Source organism: Nanorana parkeri, unplaced genomic scaffold (genome assembly GCF_000935625.1).
Source record: "Nanorana parkeri isolate BGI_ZX_2015 unplaced genomic scaffold, ASM93562v1 scaffold546, whole genome shotgun sequence".
NCBI lineage: Eukaryota > Metazoa > Chordata > Amphibia > Anura > Dicroglossidae > Nanorana > Nanorana parkeri.
In genome coordinates, this window is record NW_017306814.1 from 709,231 (window position 1) to 722,663 (window position 13,433).

At 41.3% G+C, this 13,433-nt stretch overlaps 1 protein-coding gene across 1 annotated transcript in view; it reads right to left on the minus strand.

Annotated features, from left to right (window-relative positions):
* Nucleotides 1–5,892: 5,892 nt before the first annotated feature.
* The window catches only part of RAB2A (RAB2A, member RAS oncogene family), a 90,112-nt gene continuing 82,571 nt past the window's right edge, over nt 5,893–13,433 (minus strand). Inside the window, exon 8 of the mRNA XM_018561817.1 lies at nt 5,893–6,413. Coding sequence (XP_018417319.1) covers nt 6,321–6,413 — 93 coding nt within the window. The 3' untranslated portion in view covers nt 5,893–6,320. The remainder of the gene's footprint in view (nt 6,414–13,433) is intronic.

Below are 13,433 nucleotides of genomic sequence, written 5' to 3' on the forward strand. Positions count from 1 at the left end.
AAAGCACCCTTTAGCTCCAGTTTGGGAATGTGAAACAGATCTTAATGAAAGTAATGACTTTCACTTTAAACAAGGTGCTTAGGTCTGCTAGCAACTTGCTTCAAGTCACAGTCATCACCCTCATTAAAAACATTTCTAAACAAGAGCTTTAGTGTCTATACAAACGCAAGAAAAGCTGGGCGCACACCAGATTCCACTGGAATAGTTTATTGAAGCTTGTCCCAAATCACTTGTGTCCCACTCCCTTTTGTTTGTATGGGCTCATATTGGAGCAAGGATGTGTTCCCAGCAGCAAGCACCCGGTTCATTCCTTCCCTGAGCCAAGGAGGAGCGGTGCTTCTTTGGTGTGTTCTTCTTGGAACTGAAGGGTGCTTTAAAAACTTTAAGAAATGTTACCAAAATTTCATGAAATGCTCTGTAAAATCGCGCAGTTCACACTGTTCTTATACAAGCTGTGAAAATGCATGCACTAGACCTAAAAGGCTTCAACAAAGCAGAATGAAGCTTGCTGAACACTTTGTAAATGCTTTGTAATGGCTTGTTGTACAAATTGCTCTCACATATCCTGCATGCACAGGGCCTTCAAGGGAATCTTCATTTCCCTTCCCCCATCTTAGGCCCCATTCACATCTGCATGTTTTCAGTGCAGTTCACAGTTCAGGTCCTCCTTACTTCATTTTTAATACAGTTTCCAACAAAATGTGCATTACATAGATATTAACAGTAATACCTGAAAAATGCATGTAATCATGCCTAAAATGTGCAATGCACTGCATCTGAAATGTACGAAGGGCCTTAGTGAATGGTTTCTAACCTGTGCTGAAGGCTACTATGATCCAGGTCCTAGGAACCATACATGTGTGGCTTTGTGCACAGTGATATGCCAGCCGTAGGAATCAGATGATGGCAGTTTTAAGTGCAGATAAGGAACCCAAGATGCAATGGGCAAGAAGGAAGTGGCAGATTCTGTATAAAGGTGTTCCCACATTGTACAAGCATTAAACCTCTGACTCTATAGAATGAGTCTTTGATTCCCAATAGTTCACCACTAACTGGAAAAATCAGAAAAATATAGAAAGTGAAATTGTAAAGGAAGATAAGATATAGGTATGAGGGCAATTCAGGGAAACTTGTAATCTACATGGAGAGTATTGGAATTAGGAATCCTTTAGGGCAAGAACAGGACACTATATAGATCACCGCCACCAGAGGGTACCCACACAACTGCATACGAATACATGACTTCTCACTTCCAAACAAGAGGTTTTACAATGAAAACACAATAATTGTCTGTTGTATGGAAGGACAACATTCTGAAAATCATTTACAGGGCTCCTGAGTCACCATAAGAAAACATTATAAAATATTTGCTACATTTGGTAAAAACATGTATTGGTAACACCACCTAAATGAGAGTTATGTTTTATCTGTGTCTGGCCCTTCATGGCCAACGTACACAGGTAATGAGGGAAACATTACGGCTCCCAATGCTAGGCTACCTTAAAAGCTAGCTACCTGGCTGTTTGGCTTCAAAACTTCAAAGTCACAAACCCAGAACAGGCAGGCATTCAGCAAATGAAAGACAGACGTCCCCATCTATAAACTTGTTTCCACTCAGTGACTCAAAGTACTAAGGCCAAAGTGTCCGCATGGCAGTCAGGTGGTAACTGGTCATCAATGGCAGCTTACACATTCTTATAAAAGGTTTCCTTTTAGACAGTAACACTTCAGAAATAGAAAATGACTTCTACATGAATAAAGTGTATGTAATAATATGGTCAAAGAGCAGGAACCAATCAAAAAGGAAAAACAAAAAGGAGCTATGCAAACCCACCTGTACTGTCCAAATACCTCTCCTGGTCTGCCCCCCAGGGAGAACCTAAAAGGTAAGCTACCAATCATTTTAGGGGCCTGCTCTTCAACCATATTGTCAATCTGTTTTAACAGACGTTCACTTCAAAGTGCACCTGTAGCCAACGATTTGATTAATAACTTTACTGTATTCATGCATAAGGGCCTATATCCCTTAACAGAGAAGTAGAAATATGTTCTGCTATATGCACTTCAGTACTAGAATTACCAGTTCCAACCAGTATTGGAATGCACATACACCTTTACCATAAACTGAGAACATTCACATAGGCTTTTCTAATAAATCAAAGCACAAATGTGATAGCCCATAGCAAACAATAAGACTGCATCCTTTAACAGCTACTTGTATTCGGACTGGTTGCTATGAAGTGGTGCACTGTGCACAGTATCGGTCCTCTACAATGTTACCAAGACATTGAGTAAATGCCCAACTGTTTAGAACCAATCACAGTTTGTACGTTTCTTCATGTCATGCGGGCCAAATCTAGCACTAAATCTGGAAAGCAATGATGCCACACATCCCATATTCAGAAATATGGATCACCTATTACAAGTAAACTGAAAGAAATAATGGAACCGGTAGGGGAAAATGGAGCATATGATGTCATTATGACTTTCTGTGATTCTATGAAGTTCCAGGCCATGTTCTTCTGCACTCATAACACTTTCTCGTCACTGCCGGTATATGTCAATAGTGATAATTTCACATACAGAAACATGAACAGGTGAATGTTTCCCATTTGTATAAAGCAGATGTTAAACCTGATACTCCACATGATAGAAGATAAAACTAAAGTAATGTTAGGTGGAGATGGAGATTACATATGAAGGGATAAGTGAAATGTAGTCCAAATCCAATCACTGCTGTTTGGAAATGGTCTTTGGGAGCTAACACATCTCCCCTGTGGTATTCCAATTCAGCATAAAGCAGAATGAGCTCTATTACAGCAGTCCCAGGACTGCTGGAGATCTCCCCAAAGACCTTTAATAACTTGGCAAGGAATCAAACTCTGACTAAATTCTTTTGAAAGCAATCAGTTTCTGTGCATCTAACCTGCAAATTGTTTACTCTAGGCCCAAAATTATGCACTGCTACAGTAGTATTAATCCCAAATTTTAGTCCAATGATTGTTGGGGACAACCACCTAATAGGACGCTATGTAAATAAGATGTTTAAGCGGAACTGCAGCCAATTTTTCTTTTTTTTTTTAAGTTTTGGACTGAGTAGGGAAAAGGCTAAATCCTCCCCTACCATGTTTTTACTGCTGTCTATGGCCCATCTGAGACTCTTTCCCTCACATCCATTCTTAGTGACCGCACCGTCATTTGGACAGGAAGTGAGGGGAAAATTAATTATCAAAACAGAAATAGAAACGTTTTTCTTAGTGACATGGGAAAAGCCAGAACTTCTATTTATGTTTTATCACAGTTTGTGGCCATTTCATCTCACTTCCTATTTAAAGTGACATTGTCTGGGAGACAGGATGTGGGGCAAAATCTCCCCAGTGAAGCTACAGAAAGCAACAGCAACCTAAACAAATGGCCTGATCCTCGGCCACTCTTATCAAAACCCTTTTGGCTAGAGTTACACTTTAAAGGGTAAGAAAGATTTTCCCGTACAGTCTAATCACACAGGAGTAACCTTTCCACTTAGTCAACAGTTATTTGTCAGCATACCAAACGAACGTCATGAGAAGCCTGTACAGCCATTTTTATTTTCTCTCTGTGTGGACTTGCGGCAATACTGCTGAAAGGACAGGTCAAGTGTTGACGTCTGAGTTGTACAGCACAATTAGGGCCTTTGAAGAAAGGCAATTTTTCTGCACACGTCATTGCTTCTGGTGTTGCAACGTCTGAAAAACATATCCATGTGTATATACAGCGTGCTTGTCTCTATGCCAAATGCAGGTGATAATGGCCATCTAAATGTGCATTAGTTCACTATGATCTCGGTATGCATGTATTTGTGTGTACTTTAATATCACTTGTGTGCTTACCAAGGCGCAGTGCTTTAAGAGTTAAAAGAGGTACAGACAGGCTGCATGAACACATGGATTTGTATCTACCGAGAGCGGAGGCACCAGGGACACATTAAATTACCTGTGTGCAAAGGGCCTTAGGAGCACTCTGTGTAATCATGTGCACCAGGGGGAGAACCAGGCAGTTGACTGCTGTTTCTGCAAAACATGTCCTAGTTGAAAAGAGACTACCAGGTAATGGCCACCGTTCTCCGTATGACGCAGCTGCAAAACCACAAAGTCCTTTTCAGGCCTGTAACAAAAATCAGTTTAATATCCCAACAATATACTAAAAGTTTACATTGTGAACAAAAGCCACTAAACAGTCACAATATGATGTGCAAAACTGATAACAGTGCAATAAAAGCAATATAAGTCTGTAATAAGATAAAAACCAAATGAATGTTCTCACTAGGTCAGTTCATGACAAGATGAGTGTTTTACTTCATGACAAAAGCAGGTTTATGGTTATCGTCTCCAGTAATTAGTTCCAACATTAAGCTCTTTTCTCCCTCCAATGTTCCATACATATTGTAGCATCATATACACACTGTACATCCGTAAGTATGATACATAAACACTTTGATTATACACAATTTCCTATCTACCAATATCTTAAGATTCAATTCATTTGATTTTTCATATTTTGTTTTTTTTACAGTTGTAGCAGAGCCCTATGCAAAACCAATACTCTGTGTGGGTCACGGTGTTATCCCCAATAAAGCTGCTAATGGTGTGCTCTGCAGAATATAGGGAGACATCTCCTACAGCCTCAATGCCTGTCATGGCTTCCACAGAACAACCAGTTTTGGGTGAAGCTCTGCTTTAAAACCCTGTTATAAATTAGCCTCAGTAGCAGACAATGAATCTATGTCATACCCTGGCTCAAAGAAATTCGATCATGACCCCACAAAAAAGTCTATAATCGACTGCCAGCAGCTGAAAACATTAGCACACATATATAACATGTAAAATCTGAAATGGACCATCCTTCAAAGCCAAGGCAAAAAAATACATTTATATATACATACACACGAATATATGTACATACATATATACACTCTGATAAGTAAACTTGCCAATGTCTAATGTTTGGAAAAACCTTTGTCCTCATCACATACATCAACACAGGGGCAGTTATATTAGCCTATTATATACATCCTGTGAAATAGTACTGCACAGTGACGGTGCCTTACTATTTCCCTTTATCAAAATTACTCAAGGGAGCAGACTCCTATGCCTGACAGGGAGGGGGAATTTATACATCTGTATATAGTACTATCATGGTATTACAGCATATCAAGCATGTATAAATGTGACAGTCATGTCAGAAATGACTAAATGTGTACTCACCGCAATGTGTGTCTAAGATATTTGGTGCACGTTGCTACATTATTCTACAAGTCACTCCCCAACAGGCAATTACTCTTAGCAGTAAAGTACAAGCTAAATGTAGGATTTCATTTTACTATCCACTGTAAGGCCCATGTCACAAGAACAATCCAGTCCCTAGCATCAGTGACCAGTTCCCTTACTCTATGGCATCACTCCCTCACTGGCAAGGTGAGGTGATGGCGAGGTGTCGCTCGTCATCGTTCCCTTGCTTGCAGGCAAGGTTTTTCAACATCCTAGCGAGGGAGTGATGCCGATTTTTAGGTGAAGTGGTTGATGCACCTCAGTGATTCTGTCGTTGGTTATTTGTTGCCCATTTCACATCAGCCAAACAGCTGCTACTGACAAAGTCCTCCAGCATAGGTCTATGCCATCTGTTTTGGAGGATCCAGCACAGGCCCATGCAATCTGATTTGGAGGAAGTGCAAGTCTTTTCTAGCTTGATCCAATAAGGGCTGACAGAGCATGCAGATTACTATGGCCTTCTATATGACTTGTATGTAAGCAAGCAATTTAGTGGCCCAGCAGCTGTCATCATGTCATCTGACAATACCCCTGGATCAAATATGGGCATACTCACAGTGATCTGTTACAGCCTGTGTTTTACAAAACATTTTCATCAGAGTTTACTCCCAGTTAACCATATCACATCAATTTCCTTCAGGTTTACATATATTGGTAGTCAGAAAATAGGTATAATCAATGGTTTTATTGTTTGATTTCATGTCCCTTTGCACAGGTCACCACAGATCCGTGAATCCTACCTACACAAACCATTTAAAATACTATGAAAAAGTCTTAGTGTCAATTCATTTTTTTCTTCTTTTTTTTTTTTTTTTTTACTTAGGGGGGAACAAGACAACATTTAACAACCACAATCAAACCTATAAATCAAAAGCAAATGATACAGTATGAATACAATTTCAAAAATCTTCTTTAAAGTGAACACTGAAACTGGAGGAGAAGAGAAGGTAAAAGTACAATAGCCTATGGACAAGGAAACAGCCACTTCAGACTCTTCACATGGAATGATGAAGCTCAACAGCAGCCCCCTCCAGCTTGTTGTCCTCCCATATGAGACCCAGGTGATCCAGGCGTTGAATGTTGTGGTCCGATTTTAATGCCGTTTGCCTAAAACAAGAGATAGCAGTAAGATAGTCTGTTCAACAATGGGAATACATTTCAGACGGTATTCTGTCTAAAGTAAGCCTGTACTGAGTGACATATACTGCATAGGTTGCTACTGCTGACCTCTCCTGAAAATACTAGTTGCCTGACTGATATAAAGGCTTTACCACTACATGTCAGAAACCCAGAACATGTATGCATATCAGGTGGCTTGTCTTTCCTGATCTGAATGTTCGTTACAGATCAGCAATTAAGACAGTAATGCAGAGACAGTCAGACTCTGAGCACTGAGGGGAGCGAGAGATGCAACTTGAGCACCGAACGGCTCTGGTCACATAATTCGCCCCTCTTTACTACCTGCCCACAGTGCCCGGGAGCCTGTGTTATGTGTAAGAGCCGACATGTATGTTTTTACACTTTGCAGCAGCAGCCCTCCACACATAACACACATCTTTTTTAATGATAAGTTCCACATCCTTTGCGGTGTGTAAATGATAATTTTCTTCCAGGAGTTTGACTTTAAGGTATTGCTAATAAGGTGTACAAATTTAAATTTAATTAAACCAATCTTATTGCTGCAATAATTATGTCTCCTAAATTGATTCTTCTAAAAAACACTGTAATCTGCCCAGAATAGCTGCTTGGAAAGTCATCTTTTTCAACAGTGCAAACTAAAAAGATGGTCTGACCTCCAGAGAGACAGATCATACCTGAAGCCTTTGGCAGCCTGGATTCAGTTCCAGTAGATTAAAACAAAAACCCCAAAAACTGTTACATAACAGATTATCCTTAAAATGACAATATACATGTATATCCTTTAGTCTTTCCTTGTATCCTGATTACCATGTTGCTTTTAGTCCTTTAATGGAAAACCTAATTATAATAGTTGACACTGATTATGACCTAGAAATAATATATTTAAAAAATTGAACTTTTGTATTCTAAAATCCATTGAGGGACACAGCAAGTAGTCCTTCAGTTGATTCCAAGAAAATGATTGTGCGCCAAATAAAAAATTAAAAAAAAAAAATAAAAAAATAAAAAAAAAAAATCGCATTTTCTCTTTCATTGAGGTACACAGATTTATGGGAAATCGGCAACTAAGGGACATCCAAAAGCAGTCCAAACTGAGGGGCAGACATGCCAACAATAAAAGCCACTGTGGGCAAATTCCTTGGACTCAAATTACCCGTCTTTATGTAAAAAAATAAATATGGCTCCTTAAAAGGACAATGCTGAAACTCAAAAACCCTTCATGCTAGTGATGACGACAAGAAAGGCTACCTTGCGGGATAACTAGGTTACAGAAATGTCCTAAATAGGTTCAGATGGGTTTTTTTTTTGTAACAAGGCAATAGTAGGAGTTAAATTCCACGGTGCTCACAACTCCAAGATATTGCACAGAAGGTTCGATTCTTCCTGAGAGTAGCAATCTTGAATAGACAGAGTTCCCAGATCACTGGTGTCCGCTGAAACAATGTCCCATTTTAACAAGAGAAAAGAAAAAAATTACAGACAATGCTGGGGGGAAATCTCATCCAGAGGAAGAATAGATATAGCCCACACCGTGAGGACGTTTTGTTGCAAAGTACAGCAGTGGAATTGGGTAATAGAACCGCTTTGAACGTACATACTATCAATACAAATACTCGTGTACAGCTCTGCAGGGAGGACCAATGTTGGGATTTAAGTTGTTAAACCTGATTTCATAGGTTTGTCAACTACTCCTGTGGCAAGACACCTGTGACCCAAAAGGTATCCAGCACAAGGTCAAAGTACACCAAGCGATTTGACAGAATCAGGATGTTCAGGATCCATCCCAAGTCCTCCGAGGTCTGCATCAAGATTGACACATTAGAGTTGAAGACCAGAGGGGCATGTTCACGAAGCAGCAGACTGTCCAGTTGTCGATCAGAATACCCCTGAGACTAAAAAAGACCCAGAAATGGTGCGAGGACCTTTGTAAAGACTCTCAGGGCCCATGCAAGGCCAAAGTAAGGGCCGCAAACTTATAGTGGTTGTTGCCCACAGCAAAGCGTGGAAAATGCAGATGAACGAATAGATTGGATCCAAAATATTTGAGGCTGTATGAAGGTCTTAAAGTCCAAGATGGAGCAAATCTCTCCTTTGAGTTTTGGTACTGTAAAAAGGTTTGACTAAAAAAAAGCCTTGAAACCTTTAGGTTGGAGGAATGAAAACTATAACCCCTAGGACAGCAATCACTGAACAGCAGAACGACATCCATCCAACACTGCAGAGCCGAGACAAGGGAAGATGTGAAAAAAAAAAAACAGACAAGAATCAAGGCAGCAGACGAAGGTAAACACATTTTTGTCACCTGTGATACTACCTTCCACGCGCATGCAATGGCTCTGTAAAAAGCATTAGGCAGAGCTGGTGGGGCGGGCCTTCTTAAGGTGGCAGATTTATCTGCAGGCTTAAAGCCCTTTGTTTTCCATGGACACTTAGAATCCCCTAAATTCGAGGAGGTGAAGAGCTGTAAGTCCTGTAATTGAAACCTGACTTGGAGGATCATCCTTAACTTTGCATAGCTGGGTAAAGTGAGAAGCCATACATCCCCTTGCAACGGCAATGGTTTTGTCCAGCAAAGAGCCGCAAGACTGTCTCCCAAAAGGGTTAGGCGTAACAGGGCCTACATATTTGGTCTGTTGGCCACTTAAGTCAGATCTGAACATAGGAAAGGATTACGGCACAAAGTTCAATGCAACAATCATTTGGTCAATGCAATCATTAGTCAGTGACAGCAGCTGCCAGGTGCCTTAAGGATTTTGATGATTCCTATATAAAATCCGCTTTTGAAAAGAAATGTATATCGGGGCGTTTCCAAACCGGTAATAGAATTATTGAATAGGGAAAGATGAGGAAACATTGTCGTGGAATGTTATAGGAGCATAAGAACCTAATTTTAAAGTGGTACATATGGGCTTGATAAGAAGGCACACTCATTCCCTGGGCCAACCTTGACTTCGCGCATAATGCCAAATTGGCTCTGAGTTGGCGTCTGCAGTCATAGATGGATCACCTTTACGTTAGTGCCAGACATGGTGCAAAAATCTGAAATAGGATGCACCTTAAACAAAACTGCACCAGTCTCTCTCCAAACCCCCCCCCCCCTCATTACTCATGGACCAGCTGAGGAAGTATGACTATGAAATAACTCTCTCTGCAGGCTGGATGTGATAATCACAGATTGTGTTAGTCACCCACAGTGCCCCTGAGTGTAGGTTGCCAGCTGAAAAGGAAGAGTTGCCGCAGTAGCAGGTGGAAGCCTGGAGCAACTGCTGAGTTGCATACTGCATCTCCTTTAAAGACCCACTGTGCAGTGTCCCTAGTACCTTGGTTATAACCACTGGCAGAGACACTCAAAAGAGATAAGAAACATGGGCAGACAGCCATGTCGGAATTCCATACTACTCTACCTTTAAGCACCCGCTCTCCGGCATCCACACCAAAGCTCTGTTTACAATAGGCAAAGCTGCTGTGAGGAGATAGAAACCTGGGCAGGCAGAGAGCCGTGTCAGAATGCTTCACTGCCAAAATGCATTCCTCTCTTCCTCTTGCTGTGAGGCGTCCTAATTTCTACCTCTGAGAAGAGAACACAGGCAGGCAAAGAGCTGGATGAGCACACTAGCTCCTAAGTAGCAGCATCATTAATATCTGGCCAGAGAGGAGTGATAAGATAACTCAAACAGTGGTCGGAGTTAAAAGAGCCTGGATGCCATAGTAATAAACACAGTGCAATGCTAATGCAAATGGGGATTTGGGTATACGCATTGCACAGCTGCCATATACAGAGCCCAAGAGAGAAAAAAATAATCACTGACATTCTGTAAACATTTTTTTTTTTAAGTTAAAGTCCTGAGAAAAAAAAGCATTAATTTCCCTGAACAGTGACAAGTCACATGTGTGCAATAGCCACAAACAAAAACCTAAAAAGGTACATAGAAGGGCTCCATATAGCAAAAAGCCTGCTTCAGGCACACACGCAAAGTGAGTCTTCCGTGACGGAGACAGAAAAAATTGCTGTAGCTGTGGTCCTGATAACTCTGCATGGAATCTTCAGATACTGTATACAGGTATAACCTGAATAGTGGCGTCCTGTGTAACTGGAACACAGAAGGGTTGTCACTGCCAACTGCAGGACCGTTGCAGATAGATCAAGAGTATACCAAGTGAACTGGGAACACCTGCACTCACTGGCTAACTGAAGAGACTTCCAGGATATGATATATCTGGCATGCATCTACCAGTAGATGTTCATAGTAGATAAATCGACCAATTGAATAAAAAAAACCAAAAACCTAACACATAGAAAGGAGACATCCATTCTCCAGAGGAAACGAAGCATAACTGAGCAGGTAGGTATGAGGTTTATAGCTAGGGGGCTGCGCTTCAGTTTCTAGGTACCCAGTGTACATTTTTCTTGTAGGAGGTAGCATTATCTTGGTTGCTTATTATCCATAAGTCTGTGTCTATTAAAGGGCAATAGATAAATACAGTTTGCACCCTGTTGCCTTTCTATTGCATATTATTTTCTATTATAATATAGAATGGGTCACAAAAAGTAGTACTAATACTTGCAAGAGGCCATAATTCGACATTTCCTTGTATGCAGCAGGATGCCACACATTGGTGCTCAATAACGATATGGATGGTGCTGCTCACTAAATGTTGATGCCTATTTACACAGTATTAAAAATGGTCCTCAACTCACCAAGGATGTGGATACCTACCATAACCAGGACATAATGTTAAACTCAAACTTGAAAACAGATGATCACTGGGTTGAATTTACAATCAAAGTAAGTCATCAGGTGCAGTGAACTGCTGCCCTAAACATACCATTTTTTAAAGTGATATTAAACCCTTAGGTTTTTTTTTTTTTTCAATTCACCAGAGGAGATCCACAGTTACTTAATAAGTTTTTCATTTTTTAAATACTGCCCCATTTTATTTATTTTCTTCAGGTCATACACTGCGGCCCTTCCCCTCCTGTTTACATGCATCTCCTTTGCATAGCAGGTTGCAAAGGAGACACCCATGCGTGCTGGCTCCTGGATGGGACCTGAACTGAGTGCGTCCGCTAAATCAAACGGCACTCGGCAAGCATTGCCCATGTTACTTCATCCTCCATCATCACAGTAATTTGACAGGCAGCAGCCTATCGCTGCTCTGTCCTCAGTGGCTTGAGTATCCCTCCTCTCACGGGCAAGCAGCGCAGATAGTCTGGGAGCTGGTGAACATGGACCATAAGTGTTTGGAGGTGGGGGGCTTCGAAAGGTAGTGGGGCATTATTTTTACCTTAATGCAGAGAATGCAATAAGGTAAAGTCCCCTTTCCTGTACTATCAAAGATCTAACTGGTCAGTTTTGGGTGGAATCGATATTTAAAATGTAGCTATTTTTTTTTTACCTCAAAAGCACAAGAATGCGTATAAACAGCTGGTGCCTATGGACTGCAAACAGCCTGTGTCCCATAGTGGCCAGATTATTCCATTCACTCTGCCACACTGGGAGAATTTGGTTACTGTGGGGCAGCACAAATTACCTGAGACCATTCTTTTGCCTGACACTTTCATAACAGAAGCATATAATGTAATGCCGTGTGATAAAAACTAGACTCCGAGCAATTCCTGGTGCAGGATGTCAGCGCACACAATACAGGATTGTTTGTTTTATAATATTCAGGCTTTTGTGTGGTTTTTGCTGTTTTTTTCCCTCTCAGGCTCTGGATGTGTGCCAGTAAAAATACATGCATTGTATACGGATTAATTAAGCAATTTTCTACACTGCCTAAGTAGCGTCTTAATACTCAAGTCAAGCTATACCAGGAGCAAATAACTCCTTGAAAACCACCCTCCCAAACGTTGATATCAAACTCTGTGGAATGTAAACCATCAGAAAAACTTCCCTTCTCCGGCCTGCATTTTCCATGTTGAATCAGCTGTGGAGATGCATACAAGTGTTCAGTGTCATCAATAATTTCTATGATCCCCCAAAGACATGGCAGCTCGCCAGCAACCCACACACGGAGCAGCTCCTTTCATTCATCAAGATCACACTTCTATCTTAACATTGGCTTCCTCAAGTGGGTTTCACCTAAGAACACAGCACTTTAGGAGGGAGGAGGGAAGTAATACAGTAGCTTTCAGAAATTAAGCTCTTAAGGAAACTTTGCGTCACACTAAATCTCAGATTTATAGTGCTTGGCAGTTGTTCTGCAACTGTAGTAGCCTTGGGGTTTCTGGCAATGGCTTGCTATCGACAGCAGCTGATGCGGTTTCTGGACTTTCTGCAACTCTGTTTTAATAAAAAGCATGCCCTATGGCTCATTGGTTTTGCCCCCTCTTGGCTGGTAGCAAAGTTGTTGAGGACTCTAAGAGCCAGACTTGGCGTTACGCCAGTAAAGTAGCACAGACGGCTGGCTCTTACAGCAGATTGCAATCAGAGCTCTCTAAAGGCACAGTGAAGCAGTCAGGTGCTGTATTAAGCTACACATGAACAAGGAACTTCTACAACAAATGAACCACGACCTGCCCAACTTTCCTACAGTTTTTTATATTCGTGTTACTGGCTTAGAATAATACATGATCTCCCCTCCCCCGTGTGTCATATCCCCTCTCACTCAGAAAGACAAAGAGCATGAGATAATAGCTGAGAGACAGGGAGGGAGAGCTATGAGGAGTACAAAGACACTAGGGGTGTGGTGGTGGTGACGGTGCAGGATGCTGAGAGAGAGTGGACAAGTGGAGCACCATGAGGCCTGGGGGATTACAGGCCTAATCTAAAGAGGAGACGAGGTGCACGCAAACTACGGATAAAATAGCCCGGAGTAGAGTAAATACAAAACCACCACACTTTCATGCTGACAAACTACGAGACATAGCATGACAGTTTAGACAAAAGAAGAGCTGAGCAGCTGTGAAAGGGTAAAAAGAAAAAGAAAAATCAGGAAAGTGAGATGGTAAAACTGGCCAAAGAGGGGGGGGGGGGGAATAAAAAA